The following is a 27,079-nucleotide window of genomic DNA, read 5'->3' as shown; positions in this document are numbered from 1 at the left end:
ATTTATTATGTGATCATTTAAAAATAATTTGTAACATAGGGGACACTTAATTCTTCAATACCTTTTGTTGATATTAAAGGGGATTCTGAGGACACACAATAGTTAGGGAGATGATGGGTTGGAGGGAGGTGAACATATTGCAGTGTTTTATGTGAAAGCTTAGCTGTGTGTTTGTGTGTGTGTGTGTCCCAGTTTGCCCTGGGTAGTTCTGTCTCTGCCTTTTCTGCAGAATGCAGGGAAGGTGAGCTGTTTTGGACTGCAGTTGCCTAGTGTTTGTGCTTTAACAGTTCCCTTCCCATGGCAGGGGGAACCCCACTTACATCTCTGATGATTCTCCAGAAGACATTTTTGTCTCCCCTTATCAAGCCCCAGCATGTATCAGCAGGAGCAATATCATTTTCCAAATCTCTGAATCAAATCTGCACTGTTGGTTGATCTTGTCTTTTCTAAATGGGCTGGCTGAAGAGGCCAGAATGGCACCAACAGCTCTTTCCACTCCCTTCCCAAGAGGAACTAGTTTTCTTTGGGTTCATGCTAGGGGTGAATGTGGCCACAGGACTCAGTGCACCCTTAAAGCAATCCCTGGAGGGTTCCTCTCAGCAAATGCTGGCTGTGAACGACCCTGAGAATGTCCTCCCTCCCCATGGTCTACCCTGGGAAGCAGAGTACTTACTATGTTCTGAAGTTGCCTTGTTCATGGGGAATGTGCTTTGTATAGGCTATATGGGGAATAAGAATATCAGCTAAGCATTTAGCAGTCCTGCTTCTTCATGTTTTTTCAACTTTTAGTAGTTTGTAAAAATAATTTAAATAATCAAAGGCCATTATTTTAATTATAATTCTGATGTAATTACTACTATTTTTGAAGGATTATTTCCAGTCCCCCTACATGTATAGTTTTCCATACTCTTGCAATAAAATTGAGCATGCATTTTTGCATATTTTTTGCTTTTTTCAGTTCACATTGTATTGAACATATAACTGAGTAGAGTTGGGATGACCAAACTCTAATGTGGGAGGAGAGAGGGTTGTTGAAGTTTCCTTGGTTTTTGGAGCCTTTGGGGCAGGGTGACCATGGAAGAACTGGAAGTGCTTCAGAACCAGGATATTTTCCCAGCCCCCAGTACCTCTTCCTTGCCCTGCCTTAGCCTTCCCCAGCCATTGGTAACACTACCATTCTACTTTCTACTACTGTGAGTTTGACTTTTTTAGATGTCACATATAAGTGAGAGCTTGCAGTATTTGTCTTTCTGTGCCTTGCTTATTTTCCTTAGTACAAACTCCTCTAGATTTACCCAAGTTGTGAGAAGACTGGTCTTCCTGGCCTCCTATAAACCATGGTGAAATCTGATTGATGATCTCAAAATTGTGGCTACAGCCACCTTTGGTTTTTGCTCAGGTCTCCTGGGGCTTGAGAGCATACACACTAAAGTCTGTTGATCCTGGGTCTAGGGGCAGGTAGTAATGCATATGATATGTTTTATGTGAAATTAAAAAAAGGATTTGCTGGGAGATTTAGCTTAATTTTCTAAGTTTCCAACTGGAATTCTCTAGAAATTTGGGGTCAGTCTGGATTTGAGGTGCACTCAGAGGTGGCTTTAGGGCTAGATTTGGCTGAGGCCTGAGGTCCCTTCTCTGATCCTGTGTTGGGGAGACTTTGCCCTTCCTGGATAGGACTCTCATGTATTGCTTGATATCTTTCTTTTACTGTGGATGACTTAATTAGACCTGAGAGTATCTGAGAGCCACATATATTCTTCTCATTTTGTCCTAAAGTCTTATACTCAGGATCTGTTCCTGAGTTTAGCTACATCATGGTTCTGGTATAGGTGATGGGGTGTGAGCAATGGAGATTGCCATAAGCCATGGGACTTTTATGATGAATTGATGCTGGTTTATCTGTCACCTGGCCTTTTTTGGGCGGGCATGTGGAGATCTGGAGGGGAGAGAAGGTACACAAAGAATATGAAAAGGGGTGAGAGAAGTGGGATGGCAATTTATATGAAGCACTGCTTTCAATTACTGCCTCTTCTATAGATGGAGGGAGTAAAGTTAAAAGCCATGATGCTGTGGTTGCTAAGAAGTTAGATGTCAAGGTCATTAACAGTGAAGGAGGTAGGGAGAAAAAGTTGTGAAAATAACACTGATCTCAATTTTATTTACTGGGCAAGTCCTTTTGTATGTCATTCAGTGATTTTCTGATGGGATCTTTGTGTTCTATGATGTGTGTGTATGCATGCAAACGTGTGGATGTGTGTATCACGTTATCCATTTAAAAATTACTGTTTTAGACAAGCATGGTGGCACATGCCTGTAATCCCAGGTACTCAGGAGGCTGAGGCAGGAGGATTGCAGGTTCAAGGCGATCCTGGTAACTTAGTGAGATCATGCCAGAAAAAAAAAAAAAAAAAAAACGGCTGCCGTTATAGCTTAGTGCTAAAGCATTTCCCCAGCATGTGTGAGGCCCTGAATTTCATCCCCAGTACTGAAAAAAATTTAAATTAACAAATAAAAATTAACAAATACATTTGTGGTTTGAAACTTGATTTAAAAATTTTTAAATTGAATATTTTAGTTCAATTGACATATAATAGTTGTATATATTTATGGGTATAATGTATTATTTCAATATATATGATTAAATCAAGCAGATTAACATTCCCTCATGTACTTATTTTTTTGTACTGAGAACATTTAAACCTATTCTGTAAGTGAATTATACAATATATGTTAATTATCTATAGACATTGTACTATGCAATAGATTTCAAAATTTATTCCTTCTGTCTAATTGAAATTTTGTGTTTTAACTGACATCTCCTCAATATTCCTCCCCACCCTTCCCAGCTCCTCGTAATTACCATTATACTTTCTACTTCTATGAGTCTGACTTTTTTAGATTCCACATGTAAGTGAGATCATGCAGTATTCATCTTTTGAGGTCTGGCTTATTCCACTTAACTATGTTCTCTAGGTTCATTCATGTGGTTGCAAGTGACAGAATTTCTTTTTTTTATTAAACTGTAAACGTACCACATTTTCCTTATCCATTCATCCACTGATGGATACTTAGATTAATTCCATATTTTGATTATTGAAAATAATGTTTCAATAAAAATGAGAGTGTAGACACCTCTTTCACATATTGATTTTGTTTCCTTTGGATATATATCCCTTAGTAGGATTTCTGGAACAGCTATATGAAAACCAAACAAAAAGCCACAAAACAACAACAACAATGACAAAATAAAAGATGGCCAACAGCATTAATCATCAGGGAAATGGAAATTAAAACCACAATAAGATATCACCTCATACGTGTTAGAATTGCTACTAAGAGAAAGAAGATACCAAGTTTTGGCTATTAGAATGGTTAATATTATAGTGGCTATGTTGCATACAGAATATCACAAGAGCTAATATTATAATTGTTAAAAAGTTATCAAAAAGGCAAGAGATAGAACAAATTAAAAAATTAAACAAAATTAAAAAAATACAAGAGATAACAACTAAGTCTTCTATTCAGGTTATTTGTCCATTTTGTTATTGGACTATTTTGATTACTATTAGTTGTTTGAATTCCTTTGTGTATTTTGGGTGTTATTAACATTTTAATAGATGTACAATTTGCAAATATTTTCTCCCATTTTTTAGATTGTTTTTTCACTCTTGTCAATTCTTTCCTTGACTGTGCAGAAGCTCTTTAGTTTGATGTAGTCACATTTGTCTATTTTTGCCTGAACATTTAGCATTTTTTAAAAAATATCTCATTGCCCAGACTAATGTCATTTCCACCTATATTTTCTTCTAGTAGTTTTATAGTTTTGGGTGTTATGCTTAAGTTTTTCAAATAGATTTTTACTTTTTTATTTTTTTAAAATTTATTTTTGGTTGTAGATGGACACATACCTTTATTTATTTATTTATTTTTTTGATTTTTATGTGGTGCCAAGGATTGAACCCAGTGCCTCACACATGCTAGGTAAGTGCTCTACCACCGAGCTACAACCCCAGCTCCTTGGCTTTTTGTGTGTGATATGAGATAAAGGTCTAATGTGTGTGGATATCCAGTTTTCCCACTACCATTTATTGAATAGACTGCTCTTTCTCGCTTGTGTGTTCTTGGTCAAAAATCAGTTTGGTCACCCACTTTGTACAGAGAGAAAATTGGCTCAGTCCATATATATGGACTCATAGAAATCGATGAATGTCTTAGTAGTCACAACAGCTGGGACTGGGTGCACCAGCTCATAAGGTGGCCCTGGGAAGGGCATCAGTGATGTCTTCTAAAGTCCACCCTTACACTACCAAGGCTCATTATTTTTTATATCACATTCAACTGGGTAGTTTTCATTTTCTCACTCAACTGGCATCACTCCCCAACTCCTCACCCATACTAGCACATGGTATTTATATTCATAATTAGGTCCAAAACTTGATAATATACCCTTGCTAGGATGAGCTAATTGTTAGCAAAAACTAGGTGAATTTAGTTCATTAGCATTCCCAACTAAGCTCTGGGGAAGCTATTAGTGTATGCACCACTCCAGATCCATTAGACCCAACTTTTGTGGACTACTTTTTGCTGCTTTGCTTTTAGCTTGGAGAAACTCCTAGTGACAACTCACACTGTTTTCATATTAATAAATCCCTGGTTCTTGCTGCCTCTGCCATCACAGAACAAAGATGCCTCATTCATAGTGCTGCTTATTGCTGAGCCTGAGTGCTGGCTTGATGGGTGCATAGAATGTTACAACCAGATGAAGGGATAATGCATCCTGTAGATGTTGAAAAAATTTTTTTCTTGACTACTCCATTGCTAGAACAATGGGCCATTAACAGGATAGAGTGATAATGAAGGCAGAACAGAGGAATTCATGGGTCCAAGAATCTCTTTCACCAAGGTTGAGGCAGGTCCTATCTGAATCTAAGCTGCCAATAGGAGAGACTATTACTAAGCCCACTTTTACAGAGACCAGAGGCCGTTTGTGAGAGAGTGTTATATCAAACCCCTTCTACTTTGGAGGGGATGGGCATTCATCCTTACCAGCATTGATACCTTTGAGTTTTTCATCTCTGCCTGAAGTTCTTCTGCCAGCACCATCATCCTAGGGCTTACAAATTACCCAGTCCATCAAACTCCTCTTACACAGTGTTTCCTCAGTCCAAGGGACTCATTTTATGGCAACGGAGGAACAATGATGGCTTCATTGGTCTTATCATATACCATGTCACCCAGAAGCAATCAATCTAATGGAATGATAAACTGGTCTGTTGAAAGATTAGTTAAGGTCCAACTCAGAGGTAACACTCTTGAGATTGGAGCACTGTCTCCCAGGTTGTGGTAAATGTACTGAATCAATTAGCAATCTATAGTTCAGTGTCCCCACAAAACCAGAATGTGAGTCCAGAAACCAAAGAAAGGGTCAAAGTATTGACCCTTTTAGTTGTCCCTCCTAGTGACTTGTGGAATTTATACCTTTCTGTCCCTGCAGTCTCAAATTCTGCCAGCTTAGAGGTCCAAGTTTCCAGGAAGAATATACTCTCACCAGGGAGGTTGGAAAGACTCCACTGAACTGGAAGTTATTTTGGGCTCCTCATATCAGTAAGCTAGAAAGCAAAGGAAAGAGTTACTGGAGTAATTGGTCTTGATTCCCATGAGAAGCTAGGGTTGCTACAATGCAGCAGGAGACAGTGAGTATGACTGAAGCTCAGGAGATTCACTGGGGGATCTCTTGTACCTTTGTGCTCAGTGATGATTGTAAATGGACAATAGTAGCAATCAAAACCTGACAAATGCAAGAAAACTAAAGGCTCAGACCCTAGGGGTTCAGGTCTGGTCCCTGTATCAGACATATAGCTCAGACCAACTGAAGTGCTAGATGTGGGAGGCATCTATAGTGGGTCATGGAGGTGAGATGGAAAATATTAGTTTGGACTTGGCAGTGGAGATTGTAGGTTGATTTGCTAATAAGGTTTGGACTTATTTGTACCTTCCCTTTTAGGAAAGAAGGATAAGCATCTGTTCTTAGATAAAATAAGATCCAGATACTATAGGAAGTTGCAAATGGATTTGGGTGGCACAGCGAATACTCTTTAACCACTCTCTTTGATCATCTCAATCAGCTTTCCTTCCCAGTTCACATAATTTCCATGCTCATAAATCCCTGGCCACAACAATCTTTGCTAAAGAACAAAGAACACCCATACATGGTGCCTGTTGACAAGAAAAGACCACCATGCTTGAGTATGGGCCAAAGGGAACTCATAGAGCCTCAGCTTCCCTAGTAGCTTCCTGGGTGGGCGGAGTGACATGACTTACAAGGATGCTTACTCCCCACGGAGCAAACCTTGACCAGTCGGGGACTGTGGATGGGTGTGTTTATCCCCTGGTGGATTAATATGTAGTGGTGAGTCTCTATAGTTGTAAAACATGGGTCTCAGAGCCAGTATATAAACAAAATAAAAATGGCTATTAATTCTATCCTTTAGAGATAACCACCATAATTATTTTTATATAATTACTTCCAGTTTTTTTCTTATGCATACATGAAATATTTAATTAAAAATTGAGATTATAGTATAGGGAGATTTGCATATTGCTTTTCAAAAGCATTAAATTATATTGAATTTTTTCATTAGAGTGTATTTGAACTTAATCTTTTAATGAGTTAAAAATATTCAGTCACATGAATTTATGACTAAAATTGTTTCATGGCCAGGATGCTAGTTTTTTTTTAAATAATTAAACATGCTGAGATGAAAATATACATGAATCTTCATGAATGTCTTTGTTATTTCTTAAAGATAAATTCCTGAAAATAATTCATGTGCTCAAAGGGAATCACCACACCTCACCTGCTGTGGGTATTCCCGGGCTCCTGTTGGCATGTCCCTGGCCTGCTGTTTCTCTCCTCCAGCTAGTCCTTCCCCTGACAAATATTTGTGCCAATCAGGCTCTAGGCTCTAGTCTTCCTGTTGGAGTGGCCAGAGCCCTTTGTGGAAAGCTCTGCTCAAGCAGACTCTGTGATGCTGTCCTCTCCTGCTCCTGGTATCTGTTTTGCAGCAACATGTGAGAGGCCATCTCCTCTGTATCTCAGATTGAAGCTGCGGTGATGGAAGATTTCTCTTATCTCATGGACTGTGAGGAGGACACTGTGTGGCACTAACTGCCTTCTTTATATTATGTACCTAAACCAATGGTCTTTTCCTGAGGGTGATCCCCACCCCCTTCTCAGGGACATTTATTAATGCCTGGTAACATTTGGTTGTAATAACTTGGTGGACAGGAGAGGGGTTGCCACTGACTTGCAGTGGGGGAAAGACCAGAGATATCTAAAGATCTCAAATCTTGTTTGCAATGCAAAAGGTTCTCAGTGATGCTGCAATTACTAAAGATACATTAGAGTTGATACAAGGTTGATGATTAAGATAAGGAAAGATTCTGAATAATTTCTTGCTTACCCTGAAAATATGGATCCTGCCTCTCCAGGGAAACTTTCTCTTATTTATTTTTTTCATTATTTCCTTTCTGTGTCTGTCTCTAGGTCTCTGTGTTTGTCACACACACACACACACACACACACACCACACACACACACACACACACCCCTGCCCAATCCCGGGAGTCAGGTTGCTATGTACAGGGAGAAAAGAGCAGCAAAGAGAGGAAATGGATGCTTAAATCTGGATTCTGGATCTTTATTGAGAGTTTTGTGACTTTAGGAAGTTTTTGAAAGTTCAGGGATGTGACAGGACTTCAGCTGGAACCTGGGATGGGGTGGGCCAGAGCGAGTGACACAGAGAACCTGCTCATCTGTAGTTACAGATTTCCTCAGGCTGACCCAGGTTCCAATGTTAATTCTCCTTCAAGATCTTGTTGATCCAGGGTCGGTAATGGGAGATTCGGGTGAAGACAGCAGGCGGCTTTGCGTTCAGATTTACATAGGATGCAATGCCCTGGGCTATCCCAGCACACAGAAGGGGGCCCCCAGAGTCTCCCTGTGGAGGGGGAGGGAGGAGGAGAGAGGGAGAGCAGGAGGGAGAGAAAGAGAGAATAGGTGGTTAGTCAGGAAGTTCTTCACTCCTGTCCATGGGCCCCAGCTTGGAGCACAGATCAAGATTCATACCAGGGCTACTCATGGGGTATCTAGGTCTTCCTTTCTTGGAGTGCCCCACCCCCCCATTATTACTCTGTGTGTGTAGACTGGAATGGGTTGTCAGAGATTTTCCTGGGCCACAGGAGGAGGGACACTTTCAGTTTTCTCACTCCTGCTATTCCAAACTCGGTCATTGACTGACAATGTAGGGGGAACCTAGTTGGAGGATCACCTTGTATACAGAATTTGTCTTCCTGGGATTGCCCGCACACAGCTGGAGGTTGTGTTTAAAGCTTCTGAAGTGTTTGCAGGCCTGGGGATCCAAGAGTCTCAGTTTCACCTCCTGCAGACTGTCAGACGCAGGTTCCTCCACATTTGTTCTTCCCCAGCCAGTTGCCCGGCACATTCTCCAAGGTGGAATGAAGTTGAATTGGGATGGGAGGGGTAGTGTCCCCACGGCTAGGGTCAGATTGGCTTTCTCCTCCAACTATGAAGGGAATGAGGATTTGTCAGTGCAGGAAATGGATTGGGAGGCAGTTGGAAGCAACCAGGGATAGAGAGGTCAATTGCCTTATGTTAGAATTCAAGCCCAGACAGGGAGTGGAAAGGTGGTACCATCCAGAGGAAGGCCAGGGAAATTTCAGGGCAGTGGGGATCTGAAGGAGAAGTCTAAGGAAGTAGAAAACGGGAAGAAAAATGTTGTCACCTTTAGTAACATGATGTCATGGAGAAGCAAAACGTCATCATATTTTGGATGAGGGAATTGCTTTAAGACCTCAAGCCTCTGCCATGTGTCTTCTTTCTCTTTTTTGTTATGGACACCTAGCATAACTGTTATAGATCTGTTGTGAAGAAGAAGGAAGGACAAACAGAAAGAGTGACATCTTGGTGTTTCTCCTGGGTTGTGCCTATTCTGACAAAAGGGGCTGGACCCCCGTCCCCCAACTGGGGTCCTGGACTCTATCTATCCCCACTTTCTGGACCACTTGTGGCTTTTTGTAGGGTTGAGGTTTTAATCAGGGAAGAACTTTCTCTGGAACAGGTGCATTGTCCAGGACAGGATCCTTGGGAATTTCTGGGGAATGAGCAGACCACTGAGATCCCAGAGGAGAGGGTTAGTACTTCCTAATTCAGAAAGCCCTATCTGGGGCCAGCACCTCAGAGCTAGAGACAGTGAGAAAAGTGGGAAGTGTGTACCCTGTTCTCTGCCTCCCATTAAAAGGATGGGTTTTGGACCCTGGGAACTAATGGCCAATGTTCTTGAAAGGACATGGAGGAAGTAGCCCAGAAAACTGGGTGGGCCCTGAGAAGAATTATGTATCTTATGTATTTGGGAGGGGGTAAGGAGCAATAATTCAGGGGGAGGATCTGGGATGGGGTCTCCTTTTCCTTGTAGGGGAACTGAGCACACAGTGACTGAGGCTCAGGGAATCTATTTAATAAGACTGATTTCTTTAAGCATGTGTCTTCTCTCTCTTGAAAGCTCCCAGGCCTAGGATTCCCTCTTCAGAACCCACCAGAGTATATCCCAGGTCTCCAGCCTGGTTGTTTATTTCTCATTTGGAGACAAACAGGACTTTTTTTTTTTTTTTGTCTCACCTTCCTGCACAGTGAGCAGCTGTCAGCACAAAATTCTGTCTTATCAGGAAGCCACCACAAGATATCAGGTGACCTCGAGGAGTGACAATTTCCAGATAGGCCATGTAGGGGCGGGAGTGTGGCTTACATTCTGTGCCCCCGATGATCTCCCCTGGAACAGAGAACCACAGGGTTTAAACATAAACATTGATGCTCTCTCCAGAAAGTGCACAGTGGGTTAAGATTGAAAGAGACTTACCTTGAATGTCATCCTAGCCCTGAGTTTTGCCTATCAACCTCTCAGCTCTCTTGTACCTACTCTTTCTGCCCATAAATTCTCCAAAAATTCTTACTCCTTCAGACACATTAGCCAACCTTGCCTTAGATGCCATTTAGACATTTTTTTACCTCAAATTTCTCCCACTTCCACCCTGACCCAGCCCACCCTTCCTCAGTCTCTGTGGAGAACATGGTCTCCAGATTCTCATCCTGGTCTTCTCACAGCCTATGAGCAGTTCACAAAACAACCAAATCACAAGTAATTTGTATCGCTGAAACTCAGAAGATGAAGAGAACATATTTTCATGGGGATCCCCCACTTGTTCTGGGCTTTTCTCCCTAATCAGTACAGGATTCCTTGTTACTGGGAACTGCTGCAAGTTGCAGAGAATGGATAGGAATATCCCAAATGGAGATATCACTCTGGGAGTCTGAAGAGAGAGCTTGAGAACCTGTTCAATGTTTATCTCCCAATAGTCAACTATATTCAGACTAAATGTCTTTGTTCTAGGAGCTGATCCTGGAAATTACAGAGGGAAGGAATATAATACTCACCGGCTTCAGCACTGGAGCATAGGAGAAAGAGCAGCAGAAAGAGAGAAAGAAGATGCATCTTCTTACAGAGGCTGCCCATGGCAGGTGCTGATTTTATCTTTGGTCTTGGGATTTATTGCTCCCAGCAGGCATGGGAGGAGCAGAGCTGGTAACCACAGGAACTGTGTGGTCATGTTTTCTTCTCTCACTCTAAGTTGACCATCTCTCTGATTAGAAGTTTCCCCAGAATCACAATCTGCTTTTCTAGAGGTGAAGTTAAACTTCCATCTCCTGGCTCCCCAGATGAGTGCTCAACTCCCAACCATGCAACTTATCTGGGGTATGGTGTGGGGACAGAATATGCAGGGACCTTGTCTTTCCCAGTTAAGGCAGTTTGTTAAAGACCCAACAGAAACATGGGTTGGGGAGAGTTTACTGAGCGTACAGAAGCATGCACACAGTTATGGCTATGGCCTACAGTGGGGAATGCATTTGAAAAAAGACCCAGTGCACATACACCTGTATGTACAAATGCCTGAGCGTAAACACACACACACACACACACACACACACACACACACACACAGAGAGAGAGAGAGAGAGAGAGAGAGAGAGAGCAATTTCAAGCAAAAGTTTCAGGAGGCAGTATTTATCCTAATTATATGCAATGCTCTTTGTTAGTTTCCATGACGTTCCATTCAATTTCATTGTACTATATGTCAGAACTTGAAGAGTACACTACTTACAGGATGATTACCTGTAATTTGGAAATCATTGATCTGCGTCTCTTTCTTCCTCTGAATCAATGTTAACTGACAGAGGAAGAGAGAGATCCAAGGAGAGTAGATAAGGGAAGGAAAGATATGTCTTTGCATACAATTGATGATGGTTCGGGTGTCTGGTGTTGCTTACAATATATGGACCAATCAAATGGCAGTGGTACTTTTGTTGGTATAAGTTGGGGCATTGTTTATGACTAGGTAGCCTCTGGGCTTAATTCTACAGCATCTTCTATTTCAATGTATAATGAAAAATTTACTAACAATCAGTTGTTACAAGATGAGTATACAGTCAGGGGAGGTAAGTAATTTCTCCGTTGCTAAAGATATTCAAGTAGAGGTTGAAGAGTCTTGTTTAGAGTGCACAATTTGTGAGAAAAAAAGATGGCTTGATGCAGAAGCCATTTAAATGATGGCAGTGATTCCTTAGCCACTACAATGCAGAGGGACCATCCCTCTTCTGAGTACTTGAAACATTGCTTCTCAGTGCTCTTATGCACTTTGACATTTAAAGCACACAGCAGTTAGATGGAACAAGTTCAAATTCTAGTTCTGTCACTTAGCTATCTTTCTGAACTTCAGAAAGTTCCTGAAGTTCTCAGACTTGTTACTATATCTCTAATTTATAAAGAATGACACAGCACAGGGCTTTTATGGAGAATTAAATATGGTGTTAAACATAAAATGCCACATCATTGGTCTTTCATAAATGTTGGTTTTATTCCTTTAATTGTGTTATCCTGTGTGCTGCATTACAGCCATATGAGGAGTAAGTGATGGGTATGTCCTCATAGGGCTGATACATTTGCTTGGGCAAAGAATAAGTCTTATATTTCCTCTAAGTTCCCCTAAACACATTACAGATTAGCATTAGAGCTCCAGGTATAGCATGCTGTGCTTTGCATAGCACTTTGTTTCTATTCATTTAACTTGAAGCTTCCAGACTGTTTCTTCAACATTATTATTTGAGTAAGGCTAAGTCTTCCTTGAATGAGCATGTATAAAAATGTCATTTTAATCCACAAGTTGCCAAATAGGGATATAATACCTCTAAATCTCCATTAGCATTGAAGCCTATAGTAAGGAAATAGCATGGATAAGGGACCACAGATAGGATGGCTCATGCCCTCTTGCATCAGATTGAGACAGCAGCACAATGCAGCAGGCACAGTGCATTCTTTATTGTACTGGCCACATATTCCTGAAGCAGGCTGGAGCCTGCTCTTTGTTTGCCCTTGCTGTAATCTCTATCCACTTCTATAGCTGATGTTTCTAAATGACCAAATTTTTCTAAATTTAAAGTGTACATTTAATTTCTGTTAGCTAACATTCAACATCTATGAAGTAAGCTGTCAAGGTCCTTTTCAATTTATTTATTCTACTATGTGCTTGTCTTAACCCCTAATGCAATATTTTGCATTTGAATTACTACACTCTGCACAACTCTTTTGACTGGACAGGGAGTCCAGGATATTGATAAATGGAGAAGTCCTAGGAGATGACTACATATTTTTGGATGGGAGTAAGATATCTTAGGGCTGTGTGTGTCTTTATTTTTTCCTCATGATTTTCAGCAAGAACTCAAAACATGTCCCATTTTGAGGTTATTTCTGATATTTCTCTTTCCAATCATCATTCCTGTAATAGGTGAGTAGTGAGGAGTAAAATCCTAGGGTGCCTTTTCTCATGAGTTTTGAAAAACCCTTTAACTGGATGGCTTCTCCTATAGATTCTATGCTGTTACCACTCTGTCACTCTCAGAACCATTCAGTGGTTCACTCTTTGGGCCATCTTACTTTACATCTTAGAATTGACTCTGTAGCCATGATGATCTTATTTTCTCTCTGTGTGCACTATGAGGGAGGCTAATGACAGTGAATGCTCTTCCCTTTCCTGTGATCCACAGGATGCTTGCTTAATCTGTGGTGATTGCCATCCGTGGAGCCAAAGCTTGCAGACTCAGTCTTCTTCTCATCATCTCCACTCTTGCTTCCTCTGAGCCACACTTCCTTGATATAGTTCTGGGATTGGAAATGATTGTCTCTTAGATGGTTCTATGGATTTCTGATGTTGTATATTATGTTGGGACTTCATAAGGATATCTCTTTGGTCTAGTCTTTCTTCCCCACCTTAGGTTCTTTGTTACATTTTTTTCTTCAATGGCAGATGCTGCCCAGGATATACGTTTTTGGTAAGGCAGATGGGGTAGAGAGTATGAAGGGGCAAGTTATGAGAGAATAATGAGGTAGTATCAAAATCATGTAACAAAGTCACATGGTAGAATCAATCCTCCATGGGTCATTCAGGGAATTTTTTCATTGGTTCTTCTTCCTATCAGCTGAAAGAAGAACAGAGGTGGAAAATCAGCACTGTGGACAGTTCAAAGATGTTTAATGTCAGGGGCCAAAGCCACATTGTTCAAAGAGATTGAGTTGAGAACTGGAGATGATTGAACAGTGGAGATGCATGTGAAGAATGGAGAGATGCTGACAGGGTGATCAGGAAGAGGGTATAAATAACATGTATGTCTCTATTTTCCTTCTAAAACCTGAATTTCTTTTCCCCAGTTTTGAATATTCTCTTAATGATCTTGAATATTACCAAAGGTAGAAAAACAAACACCTTGCCTTAATTCATGATTAAGGAGAGGAAGGAGTAATGGCTGTCCAGGATATGGGTCAGTGAGCAGCAGGAAAGGAAATCATACAAATAGGCTTGTGATCTGTGTCTTTATTGGGATTCTTGGGGATGCAAGTAGCCTGGGACTCTACCAGAGGGTATTCTTAGCGCTCATGGTGTGAACAGATCTCCTGTATGATTGAGTCAGACTTGGGGTGGGCTGGAGGGAGAGAACTGCTCAGGCAGTTTTTAGAGCTTCTCTCTGGTTGTGGTTAAAAACTGAGGCTATAATATTAATATTAAAAACTGAGGTTATAATATACATACTTAAAATTATAAAAGATATGTTTAGTTTAATGAATAATTGTAAATCAAACACCCACATAATCCACACCTAGATCAAGAACTAGAACATAGGCAGTTCACCTCTCACATAGAGACGACTTCAACTCAGGTTAATCATTTATCTGCTTTAGTCTCATAAACTATGATGAGTCTTTAATTTTGCTTAAGAAAATCCTGAAGCCCTAAGTCCCATATTTTACAGGGGTAGAAAAGCATGTCCAAAGGAGAACCAGGAGAGTACATGCCCCAGAAACTGAAGGCGAAGGGAGGAGGGGATTAGAGATGGCTTGGGAGGAGAGGGCCCAGAGGAGACCTCACATTTCATAGAGTTGCTACTCTATAAGAGATGGCATATTCTTGTATGTGGGGGTGGAGAGGGCACTGGAAAGCAGAATGACAAGGTAACATTGTGGGTCTGTGTAAGGCAGAGCTATCAATGAGCACTTCATGATGGCAAAGCTGCTTGGGTGAGTTCCCTTCCCTGGAAATGTGGCCAGGCTGAGCATGATGGCCAGAGGATCATTCCCTGAGGACAGCGAGTAGGATTTGACTTAGACTGGCCCAGCTGTCCCTTGGGATCTTACTGCAGACCTTCCCTAATCACTTCAGTCCTCGGTATTTTCCTTTTTGTGAACACCTGTCTTTGATGTCTGGGCTGTTTATTTTTAACATTAAAAGGATGAAAAAACAAAACAAAACAAAACTGTAGCAGAAAACTTTGTAACTTTACAATGAGATGAGACAGGTTTTTTTTAAATTTTTTTTTTGCTTTGAATTATAGTTGTACATTAAAGTTGGGTTCATTTTGATGTAACTGTCCATGCATGAAACTTCATTTATTCCATTTTAGTCTCCATTGCCCTACCTTTCCCTCCTCTTCTCCTTCCCCCTTTCCCCTTTTTCTACTCTACTGGTTCACCTTCTATTCATTTATATATTCTAATTGGCACATAATAGACACACATAAAGGTAGAATTCACGGTAGTGTATTTTACATGCACATAGTGCAATTTTCTTAAATTCATTCTGCATTTCCTTCCCTTTCCTGTCCCTTCTCCTTCCTCTTCAGTCTCCTTCTTTTCCGTGCTCTTCCCCCTGAGATAAGACAATGTTTGAAACCAGGCTCTTCAATGTTTTGTCTGACTTTGTGCTTCTTTTGAGCCCAGTTTCTTTACCTGTAAAATGACAATGGAATATTGTGAGAAAGTTTTTAAATTTTAAGTTATCATATAGCCTTGCCACCTGCTTTTTGGTGTACAGTTCTATGAATCCTCATGAACTCACTGCCACTGTCAGGATGCACAACAGTTTCATCACTTCCTCAGACTTCCTCACGCTGTGCTTTTAGTTACACTTCCCCACCCCAATGACTGGCAAACCCTTGATCTGTTGTTCAGAGAATACCATATAAATTGAATCATACAGTGTATAATGTTTTGAGGCTGGCTTCCTTCACTCAGCCTAACACTTTAGAGTTCATTCACATTTTTCTTGTGTCCACATTTCTTCTTTTTATTTCTGAGTTGTTTTATTCCATTCTGGTGCTATAACAAAATATCTTAGACTGGATATTATATGAATAACAGAAATTTATTTCTTACAATTCTAAGTCTGTGAAATCCAAGATGGATGTGCCTGTAAATCCAGTGTCTTGTGAGAACTGGGTCCTCCTAGATGGAGCCTGCTAGCTATATCCTCTAATGGCAGAAGGGATGAACAAATCCCTTCAGGCTTCTTTTATGAGGGCATTAATCCATTTGCGAGTTCTTTGCCCTCAGAACATAAGAGGGGCCTCTTGAAGGCTCCCCCCATCCCACAATGGAGTATTACTCAGCCAGAAAGAAGAATGGTATTTCTTGGTAAATGAATGAAACTGGAGACTATCAGGCTAAGTGAAATAAACTAGAATCAAAAAGTCAAAAACATTCAAGGGTCGAATGTTTTCTCTGGTATGTGGACGCTAGTCCTCAATCAGTGGGGGAGGGAAGGAGAGAGAGAGAGAGAGAGAGAGAGAGAGAGAGAGAGAGAGAAAGGAAAAAGGGAGATTTCATCAGAATAGGAGAAAGATTGGTGTATTTGAAGAAGGAGATTTATGGGGAGGGAGGAGGGATGGGACATGGGAAGAACAGTGAAATGAATCTGACCTAAGTTTCCTATATATGTATATGAATATACCAAAGTGAATCTTACCATCATTTATATTCACAAGACATTAACTAAAACAACAACAACAACAACAAACCCCAAACAAACCTAAAAGTAAACAGTGTAAAGATCAGTAGAGGGGAGGAAACAGGGTAAGGGAGGAGGGGAGGGAAGGAAATGTACTAGGGACTGAATTAGAGCAAATTGTATTCCATGCTTTATAATTATGTCAAAATGAATCCTAATGTTATGTATAGCTAAAAAGAACTAATAAAAAGAAAAAAGTATAACATGAAGTTATCAATCATGAGATGCAATCAAGTACTTATTTCATTAAAAGAGTTATCTTTTTTTTTCTTAAACAGAAACACTAAAAGGATACACGATGATTTTTTTTTTTTTTTAACATAGGGCCTCACACAGGCTAGACAAGTGCTCTCCCACTGAGCTGTATCCTCAGCCCTTTTTCCTTTTGAATATGTATTCCATATGCTCATCTGGAGGAAAAATGTAGGTATTTATTTTAAAAAATAAATTTGGATATGAATTGAGAATAAACAAACAAAAGAACAAAGAGTTCTCTGAAGCAGCATAGAGTTACACTCAGTAAACGTGGTTATAAAGATCTCTGGTCCACTTCTCACAGATTCTTTCTTCAATATGTTTGAATGGCCAAGTGTTTGTGAATCTAAAGCATGCTCAGTAAGAAGCATTTATGAGAACGGATGGTGATTTTAAAAGAAAATATTACATTCTTCACACTCTGCCTTGATTATTGTATTAGTTTCCTAAGGCCACGTTAGCAAAGTTCCACCAACCAACCAGGTGGCTTAAACAACAAGAACTCGTTTTTTTCACAGTTTAGGGTGTCAGCAGGGTTGGTTCCTTCTGTGGGCTGTGAGTCAGGACTGTTCCAGCCTCTCTTCTGGCTTTTGTTGGCAGCTGGGGCTCCTTGGTGTTCTTTGGCTGGCAGAACTCTGCCTTTGTCTTCACAGGGCCTCTTGCAGTGTGTTTTCTCCTCTTCTTCTAAGAACATGCCAGCCATATTGGGTTCAGGGTCCCTCTTATTTCAGTATGACCTTATCTTAACTAATTATACCTGCTACAACTCTATTTCTTAGTAACGTCACAGTCTGAGGCACTGGGAATTAGGGATTCAACATATTTTTTTTTTGTGGGGGGGCAACACAATAAGCCCTAACAACTCCCTCAGTACCTTACATAAGGGTGAAAGTTGCCAGCAAACTGAGGTGCAGGGTAGACACCATTCCCAGATTCCCAGGGAGGCTCTAACATTGTGGTGAAGTAGAGAGCTGATATTTTCCTACTGGACTTTTAACTGGGGCCCCAACAACCATGAAGACCCCAAGAGGAACTGGCTCTTTTGCATGTCTCTGTGTGCTGCCCTGGGCTCTCCAGAGGTCTACTTCCTATAAGTTTGGACAAAGCTCTCTTCTCTCCTGCCTGCTTCCTCCATAATGAAGATATTATTAGTTGTGTTGAGACATTTCACTTTGCACACAATTCTTAAATGCATGCACTGAAAATCTAAAAAGTCATGTATTTTCTTTTTAAAGCTATAATTCCATTGACTTTCCAAATTAACATTTGGAGGTAAATCTTTCTTAATGGGAAATCAAATATCTTCAAATGTTGATAACTGTTAGGCAAGTTCCACTGATTCACGGTTTAATATCCTATATGCCATATATTCAAATTTTTAATCTTTCAAAGCACATTAACAAAGGTATCAGAAAAGTTGAACCACCATGATCATTATGAAGTGCACTCAGGTCTGACAGGGACAGCCACAACCTGGGAGTGGTTTTCTTTAGGAAACAAACAATTCTTTCTTTATTTCTGGGTGGTGGTGGGGGGGTGTTACTGGAGATTGAACTTAGGGTTGCTCTGCCCCTGAGCTACAACCCCATCTCTTTCTTATTTTGAGACAAGGTCTCATGCAGTTCCTGAAGCTGACCTTGAACTTGCAATCCTTGCCTCAGTCTCCCGAGAAGCTGGGATCACAAGTGTGCACCAACATGCCCAGCTAATGATACTTTCTTTAGGAAACAATTCTATAATTCGGGAATAGAAATTATTACAGCTGTTGAAAACATTAAATGCATGAATGTGACTCCTAATTGCCATTTATTAGCTTTGCATTATATAATGAAAAAAAAGTACTCCTTTACCCCCAGGGAGTGTTAAGCTGACACTCCCACAACCCAACATCCTGGTATTTTCTTATTGTACCCAAAATAAGCAACCGTAATAAAATCATGTACACTTTATAAAATGACACATGGTGGTATTCTTTCCTTCTTAAATATTTTTTTTGAGCTACCAAAAACTTGCATTTGTAAAATCGTTGATAAAAATATTTCTCTGGGTTGTATAAGAAGGGAGACAGAGACTAGTGATAAGATGTGGCATATAAGTAATCAGACTTGGCTTCTTTCTCTCCTTCTTTACCAGAGGTTGGATTTTCCTCATCTTTTGTTTTCTGGAGGTAAATCTTCAATGTCTTAGTTGGCTGCTTTGGCCTGTTTTGCTTTCCTTTTCCCTTTTATTTGAATGTTTTTGTCTGAAGATTTATCCTTTCTTGCTTTTCGTTTTGATTTAATTTCTACTTTTGCAGCAGGTATGGCTGACAACCTTGCCCCTTGGCTCTCGAGCTCCTCCTGCACTGAGCTTTTGACTGAGCTGGGCTTCCCCTTGGTGTCTTGGTGGTGGGGAGGGGGCCTGCTGGCCATAGCGCATGAGGGCCTTCACCAAGCTGGGCTGCCTGGCCCTGCTGCTCCTTCCGGCCTATGCAAAACTCTTATCTGGACCATTTCTCCTGCTGACCTTGTGATGAAGTGACTCTCTTATCACTCTGTGTCTGTCAGGCGGCCCACTACTTGGGTCCCACTCACCACATCTCAAAATTAATGCCTTAGCGATAATGATGTTCTTATCTTTTCTTTTTCTTTTTTCTTTTTTTGAGTGGCTGGGCCACCAACTGATCTTTTCACATGAGAGGACCATGTGATGTTCTTTTTGTCTGTGGTGGTGGCCTTTCTGGAAGCCCCTGGATTCCAATTCATCCTGTAGGCTCAGCCGAATTCTCATATGGTCTCTACCTGTCCTGCTACTTCTTATTGGCCAGGTGGGCAGTGTAGGCTCACCACTGTCTCCCCCTATCCAGTTGCTCAGCTTCCTGGGAAGAAGTGCTTCCCTGGGTATGTTGCTGTCCTTTGGATATGGGGATAAAGAGGCAACAGGGCTCTAGCTGAAACTTAGTGTGTATTTGAGTCTTTTAAGCAAACATATACACAGTGTCTCTGCTCTTTGTATTCCACATTTAAAAAATGTTATTTTTTTTTTAAATTTTTTATTGTTGGCTGTTCAAAACATTACATAATTCTTGATATATCATATTTCACACTTTGATTCAAGTGGGTTATGAGCTCCCATTTTTACCCCAAATACAGATTGCAGAATCACATCAGTTACGCATCCATTGATTTACATATTGCCATACTAGTGTCTGTTGTGTTCTGCTGCCTTTCCTATCCTCTACTATCCCCCCTCCCCTCCCCTCCCCTCGCCTCTTCTCTCTCTGCCCCCTCTACTGACATTCATTTGTCCCCCTTGTATTATTTTTCCCTTTCCCCTCACTTCCTCTTGTATCTACTTTTGTATAACTCTGAGGGTCTCCTTCCATTTCCATGCAATTTCCCTTCTCTTTCCCTTTCCCTCCCATCTCTCATCCCTATTTAATGTTAATCTTCTTCTCATGCTCTTCAACCCTACTCTGTTCTTAGTTACTCTCCTTATATCAAAGAAGACATTTGGCATTTGTTTTTTAGGGATTGGCTAGCTTCACTTAGCATAATCTGCTCTAATGCCATCCATTTCCCTATAAATTCTATGATTTTGTCATTTTTTAATGCAGAGTAATACTAAAAAATGTTATTTAATTATACAAGTGTAAACCAGAGTTAGGAAAATTAAAAAAAATCATCCTTTTAATTATGGTCCAAAATAGGGTCTTTAATTTTTTTTTTTTTTTGGTACTAGGGATTGAACCCAGAGGTGCTCAACCACTGAGCAACATCCCTAGCCCTTTAAATTTTATTTAGAGACAGGGTCTTGCTGAGTTGCTTAGGGCTTCATTAAGTTGCTGAGGCTGGCTTTGAACTCACAATCCTTCTGCCTCAGCTTCCTGAGCCACTGAGAATACAGGCGTGTGTCACTGTGCCTACCTGGGTCTTTAAGTTTTGAGATCTATTTTTGAAAATGTTCCCCGGCCCCATGTGCTTGTTTTTTTCACATAGAAGAGAGTTGATAGTCAGTCCTGGGCATTATCTTTCTATACTTTACATCTGTATTGATCAGTGGCAAAACTGGAAGCCCAGGTCTGTGGGCTGGCAGACAGTGGGGACGGTGGAGGTGCTGAGTCCCTGGTCTGGGGCTAGTGGTGGCAGCAGTTTCTCACAGTTTGGTGATCAGAAGCCATATCTGTTTTCTTAGGCATCTAGGGACTGTGGTGGCCCCCTGTGTGCATCCCCTATAATTGCCAAAGAGTTGTCTGGAGTCCATGCCATGTAGGGTATGTGGCTGTGAGTGTACTGATCCCAGCTCAGACACTGATGGCTGTGGGTTTCAGAAGACTTCACTTAGAGGAGGACATCTTTGAGAATTTGACCTAACTCAGGTATTCCTCTTCTGGGAGACCTGGAGACACTGTCATCTCTAAGGGAGATGAAAGTTGAATTGAGTGGCTGATATAGTTCTGGGGCCAGGCTTACCCTGATGTTCTTGGGGACCCCTCTCCTGGGCTGACATGGGCTTTCCCTGTGTACAGCTGTAGAAAGGGCTGATCCCCTCCTTCTGCTGTGACCTCTTTAGTCACAGACCCATCCCTGTGGAGGAGTTGAGGAACAGATATTCCTCTGGCTGTAGACACAGCATTGAGGCAGATGGTGAAGCTGTGTCAAGGACACAAGATATCAACAGCCAGGCCTAGGGCCATCTCTGGCATGATTATGGGAAGTTTGCTTCAGTGGGCAGATGAATTGCAGTGACTGAGGCATGGGGTTTGTGGGAGGAGACATGAGGGGAGGAGGAGGAGGAAGAAGAGAGGGCAGCAGAGAAAGAAGGTAAATCAGTGCCTTTCTGACTCTGGTTGTGAAATCCTATTGTGCAGATGTACCTATTTTAGATTACCTTTAATAACCCCCAACACCACCTCATGTGCACGGAAATTGGTAGTCAGGATTATTAACTCATCAAGAAAGGAGCCCAGTGCACTTCTTCAGTCAAACTAGAGAGGCAAGTGAGTGAGGAAGCAAACCAGCACTTGGTCGTGAGACCAGAGTAGGTAGAGTCAGGCATGCACACTGGAGGCTGCATCTTTATTGAGGTTCATTGGGGACAATCACCAATGTCTCCAAGAGTCTCCCTGGGTTCAGGTTGGGACCAGGCTCCCAAGAAATTCTCAGCTACCAGGGAGAGTTCTGGCTTGGGAACTCTTCTTCAGGCTGGGCATCTTCTCAGCTAATTGCCCTTTAAGACTCTTTTAATCCAGGGCACATATGGGGAGATGCGAGTGAAGACAGCAGGTGGCTTTGCATCTATACGTCCATAGGATACAATACCATGGGCCACCCCAGCACACAGAAGAGGGCCCCCAGAGTCTCCCTGTGGGTTAAAAGAAGCAGACCATGAGCAGATTGTCACCCACCCCCCACTACTCTCCTCACCCCCTGGTTCATTGAGACCCCAGCTAGCTCCAAGGTACCCGAAGTTGGGGCTGCAGTCCTGGCTCCCCATGGGGTCATCAGTTAGGGGTTTAAGGCCTGCTTTTTCTTTCTGGCCTGGGCCCACTGCTCTGGATCTTGTCCCCTCCACCCTCTTCCTTCCTCTTCTGGAACCCTGTGTGGCAGACTGGATGGGAAGGTTAAAGACAGGACTTAGACAAGGGAAGAGGGGACCCAAAAGGAGGATTCCAGTTCCCAGAGGGCTAGGAAGCCATGAACACAGACACCAGTCACTGTGCTAAGCCACCTTTCAACCCCACTCCCTCCCCTCTGTGGGGTGGATGTGCAGGTGTGTGGTCACCTTGAATGCTGATCTCTTCTTCCTGGGGTTGCCCACACAGATTTGCAAGTTGTGATCATAAAGCCGAAAGTGTTTGCAGGCCTTTCTCTTCATGATTTTCAGCTTCACCTCTCTCAGAACATCTGACCCTGGCTTCATCACTCCTGTTCTCCCCCAGCCAGCTGCCCGGCACACTCTCCCAGGCTGAATAAAGGCAAACCGGGTGGGCAGAGGAACTGTCCCGACAGCATGGGTCAGCTTGGCTCTCCTTTGCAGCTGTGAGGGAAGGAAGAGGAGCTGGATTGCCAGGCCCACGGAAGAGGGGTGGTGTGGCAGAGGCTCCCTGGGGCAGGGCCAAGAGGTTCTCCCCAGTGTGACTGTGATGACATGGAGTGGAAGGATGGGCCCTGAGCACAGGAGAAGGGTACAGGCATGAGAGGACTTAAGGAAGGGGGAGTTGTTGAGAAGGGGAAGAAAGGTAATGGCACCTTCAGTAACATGATGTCATTGAGATTAGTAGAGGAGTTATAGTTCCGGTGAACAATTTGTTCTGCAACTTTCAGCCTCTGCCATGTGGGTTCTCTCTGTGTCATGTTATGGGCACCAAGAGTGACAGTAATTTTTCTGTTGAGAGGGAGGACAGAGGCAGTACAAAGTGATTGTTCCCTGCAAGTACCCATTCTGAGCAAACTGTCACCAGGCCCTTCTCTTTTCCAGTGCAGAGCCACTGGAGGGACTCAGGTCATTTCAGGAAGGGTGGGGCTCTGGCAGACACCCTTATACACTAGGTGCAAGCTTTTCTGGCACCAGGATGAGAAGGGCCGTGCTGGCTTGCCTTGACCTGGGCTTCCCTGTACAAAGTCCTGGCCTCTGGAGATGGGGATGACCAATGAAATGGCCCAGGTTCTCCCAAAAAACATTGCTGACTTGCTAGAGATGAAGAGGACAGGGAAACCTCTCTTCAGATTACTTCAAAGTTGTCTGAACTCTGGTTCCCCCACCTCCTCATATGAAGAGAGAACAATCCAAAGCTTCTTACCTTCCTTCACAATGAGCAGCTGTCACCACAAACTGTTGACTTATGAGAAACCCACCACAGCTGGCAACAGAACCTCTGTCAGTGAGGATTTCCAGATGGGCCATGTAGGGCCGGGAGTGTGGCCTGGACTCCATACCACCGATAATCTCCTCTGGAACAGAGAGCCCCAGGTGCCCAATCACAGGATGATAGAGCCTTCCAGCAGAGCCCGGGGTGAGGAAGATGGACTAAAAGCTGAGCGAGTGCATCTGCTTCTGGTCCTTGTAAGGATAAAGCTCAGCCCCTCCACATACTTTTTTTTTTTTTGCCTTTCCCCACCCCACTCCACCCTGTGAAATGCCATCTTCCTTTTCCGAACACAATGCCCCATCTTGTTTCTGAGTTGTCATTTCATTTAGACATTTCTTCATGTCTTTATCCCAACCTACTCAATACAAAGGCAAAGCCAGAGAAGGGCCTTGATTTGTGGGTATCTTGAGGAAAGCAGGTGAATGGGAATCAGTTTTCTAATTCTTTCTCTACCCAAGACTTCTCGTCCCTGGGAAACTGCCAGTGTTGGAAGGAAAGAGTTTGACCCTTCCAGGTTGAGTTTCCCTTGGAATGATTGCAAAGGGATCCTGTAGCCTCAGTTTAGGGTCTTCCCTGATCCAGGCCAATTCATTTGGGGTGGGAGTGGAAGACCCAGAGAACAGGGAGGTCCAGGCAAGACTCACCAGCTCCGGCTTCAGGAGCCAAGAGAACCACCATCAAGAGGAGCAGGGCCTGCATTTTCCCAGTGGTGCTGGCCATGGTAAGATTCCTGTGTCACCCACTCATAGGTCCCTGCTTTTATAGTCCCAGAAGTAGACGAAACAGGAGGGCTGGAAACCACAGAGCCTGTCTTGTCCAGTTTTGTTTTTCACTCTGGCTTGCTTGCCTTCCTTATCAGACGTTCTCATGACTCCTGTCTGCTGTGCTGTAGTCGAGGCTGTGTTCAGATCCCAGGAGTCCTCGTTCCCAGGATCACACATGCACCTTCCCCAACCAAAGCAGCTCTCCTGAGGCAGAATGGGGCGGGGAGGTAAAGGATCAAGTATCAAAAATACTGTTAGTTAGTTTTTATTATTATTATTATTATTATTATTATTAGCATTATTAATCCCCAGATCATTAACCTATTCCAAAAGTTTATGAACTGAATTGTCTTATTTTGATTTGCACCAGAACTCTAAGGGGCCAAGAAAAATATAGAAGACCTTCTTAGAATTGTATCAGAACTCTAAGTGGCCAAGAGAAATACAGAAATATAGAACACCTCCCAATCCAGTTACAATATCCAACTGGTTCTGGGCCCTCTTCTCTATTCCCACCCCCTGTTCTGTGGAGCAGTTCTTCCTGTGCCCTGGATTTCCACAGCCCCATGACAATGATTTACTGGTCTCTGAGTTATGCTTAGGAAGTTGAAGGCTAGGGTAATTAGTTAGTTGCATCCTGTTTGTTTTGGATCTGTGTATACCATTATTTTTGTGTATTCTTCTAGTTACTCAACCCCACCCCCTCTTTGTTTTATGGCCTCTTACATATGGTCTGGATTTCCTGATATTCACATGACACAAATTGGCATTATCTCTTTCAGCCTCAACCTTCTATTGCTTTTCCTTTGTTGTCACAGGAAATCTTTCAACGACAACATTTATGTCAACTTGGCTATCAAAATTCTCCATTGCTTCCAGGCTCTTGGTTTCTGGATAAAATGCCACTCACTCATGCAGTTTATCAGTCAAAAAACTAGCTCGATGAAAATTTTACTAAATGTCTGTCTCTGGTAATACAAAGGAGATCACGATCTGCAAGCCATTGTTTGCAGTACAAATAGCATCATGCTGCAGTGTAGAGACATATAATAATGTGGGGGGGGATGGTAAGTGACACTACCTGAGGTAGTGACAGCTTCATTTGAATTGAGGTCTGAAGAATAGATTAGATTCTGTCATTGATTAAATTAAGATAGGTCTCTTTTTTTTTTTTTTTTTTGCCAGAAATAGTAATCTATACAAAGAGTGTATTTGAAGAACTTCAAGTCATTCAGTATCACTGAAGATTAAATTAAGAGATAAAGAGTAGGAATAGTGAAAGACGAAGCTAGGTTGGAGCTTGGTTAGGAAATGCTTGCCTACACTTTCATTTTGTGTGTGTGTGTGTGTGTGTGAGAGAGAGAGAGAGAGAGAAAAAAAGATATAAGGTGAAATTTCTCATCTTAACTATGTTGAAGAGACTGGCTTATTTCACTAGCACAGTGTCCTCAGGTTTCATCCATGTTGTAACATATGACAAGATTCCATTTTTTTGGGGGGTACCAGGGATTGAACTTAGGGCACTCAACCACTGAGCCATATCTCCAGCCCTATTTTGTATTTTATTTAGAGACAAGGTCTCCATGAATTGCTTAGTGCCTGGATTTTGTGGAGGCTGGCTTTGAACTCAAGATCCTCCTGCCTCAGCCTCTTGAGCCACTGGGATTACAGATGTTGCCACCAGGCCCAGCTGGGTCTTTATTTTTCCAGATAAATCTTAGGACTGTTTTTGCTAGTTCTGTGAAGAATGTTTCAATGATGATTGAATTGATTCTGTAGATTTGGTAATATGGCCATTTTAACAATATTAATTCTACCTATTCATGAGCATGGTAGCTCTTTCCGTCTTCTAAGGTGTTCTTCAATTTTTTTTACATTATTTTATAATTTTCATTGTTTTTCACTGCCATTGCCCCTTGCTACAAGATTCCTTTTTTAGAGGCTGAATAATATTCCATTGTATGTGTACATAGCACATTTTCTTTATCCATTCATCTATTGATGGATATTTAAGTTGCTTCTACCTCCTGGTTTGGATTGTTTTTAAATTGTGAAATTTATTATCCACATGGGGAAGGCTTATATTTACATGTACCTTTTAATGATTTTTATTATTATTTATTTTATTATTATTGTTATAGGTTTTTATTACTGTGGATAATATCAGGAGAAGCATTCTTGAACATGTGTCCAAGTGTATGTTTGCATAAGTCTTTTTGACCTGTTAACTAGGAATGCAATCATTGGGTCAAAGCTTCTATATACTTTTAACTTTAATGGGAAATGCTAAACCATTCTCAAAATCTGGGTTAGGGTACTAATTTATACTCTCTCCTGCAGCTTAAAAGACTTCTTTTTACATTGTATGTGCACAAACACATGGTATTTTCAGATGTCTTTTTTTTTTTTTTTCGGGCTGGTGACCAAGCCTTTAACACAAAAACCTTTGGGGATACTTATCCAAACCTTAGCAATACCTAAATGCCTTCTAACTAATTTTATTTTCATGTTCTGTCCTCTATTTTTATTTTTATTTTTTTTAATTTTTTATTGTTGGCTGTTCAAAACATTACATAGTTCTTGATATATCATATTTCACACTTTGATTCAAGTGGGTTATGAGCTCCCATTTTTACCCCATATACAGATTGCAGAATCACATCAGTTACACATCCATTGATTTACATATTGCCATACTAGTGTCTGTTGTGTTCTGCTGCCTTTCCTATCCTCTACTATCCCCCCT

At 41.7% G+C, this 27,079-nt stretch overlaps 2 protein-coding genes across 2 annotated transcripts; both read right to left on the bottom strand.

Annotated features, from left to right (window-relative positions):
- Positions 1–7,674: 7,674 nt before the first annotated feature.
- Positions 7,675–10,590, bottom strand: LOC107145319 (chymase-like). The gene is made up of 5 exons (XM_015489215.2): positions 10,511–10,590; positions 9,698–9,848; positions 8,805–8,940; positions 8,331–8,585; positions 7,675–8,000 (listed from the first exon to the last, which is right to left on the bottom strand). The coding sequence occupies exons 1-5, from the start codon at positions 10,587–10,589 to the stop codon at positions 7,857–7,859; spliced, it is 765 nt and encodes a 254-aa protein (XP_015344701.2). The 5' UTR covers position 10,590; the 3' UTR covers positions 7,675–7,856.
- An 11,167-nt stretch (positions 10,591–21,757) lies between these two features.
- Positions 21,758–24,368, bottom strand: LOC107145311 (mast cell protease 4-like). The gene is made up of 5 exons (XM_015489201.2): positions 24,214–24,368; positions 23,501–23,651; positions 22,950–23,085; positions 22,483–22,737; positions 21,758–22,062 (listed from the first exon to the last, which is right to left on the bottom strand). The coding sequence occupies exons 1-5, from the start codon at positions 24,287–24,289 to the stop codon at positions 21,919–21,921; spliced, it is 762 nt and encodes a 253-aa protein (XP_015344687.2). The 5' UTR covers positions 24,290–24,368; the 3' UTR covers positions 21,758–21,918.
- Positions 24,369–27,079: the final 2,711 nt, after the last annotated feature.

The sequence above is a fragment of the Marmota marmota genome, unplaced genomic scaffold (assembly GCF_001458135.2).
Source record: "Marmota marmota marmota unplaced genomic scaffold, marMar, whole genome shotgun sequence".
Taxonomy (NCBI): domain Eukaryota; kingdom Metazoa; phylum Chordata; class Mammalia; order Rodentia; family Sciuridae; genus Marmota; species Marmota marmota.
Note: the sequence above shows the minus strand (reverse complement) of the source record. Positions and strands in the feature narration are given on the sequence as shown.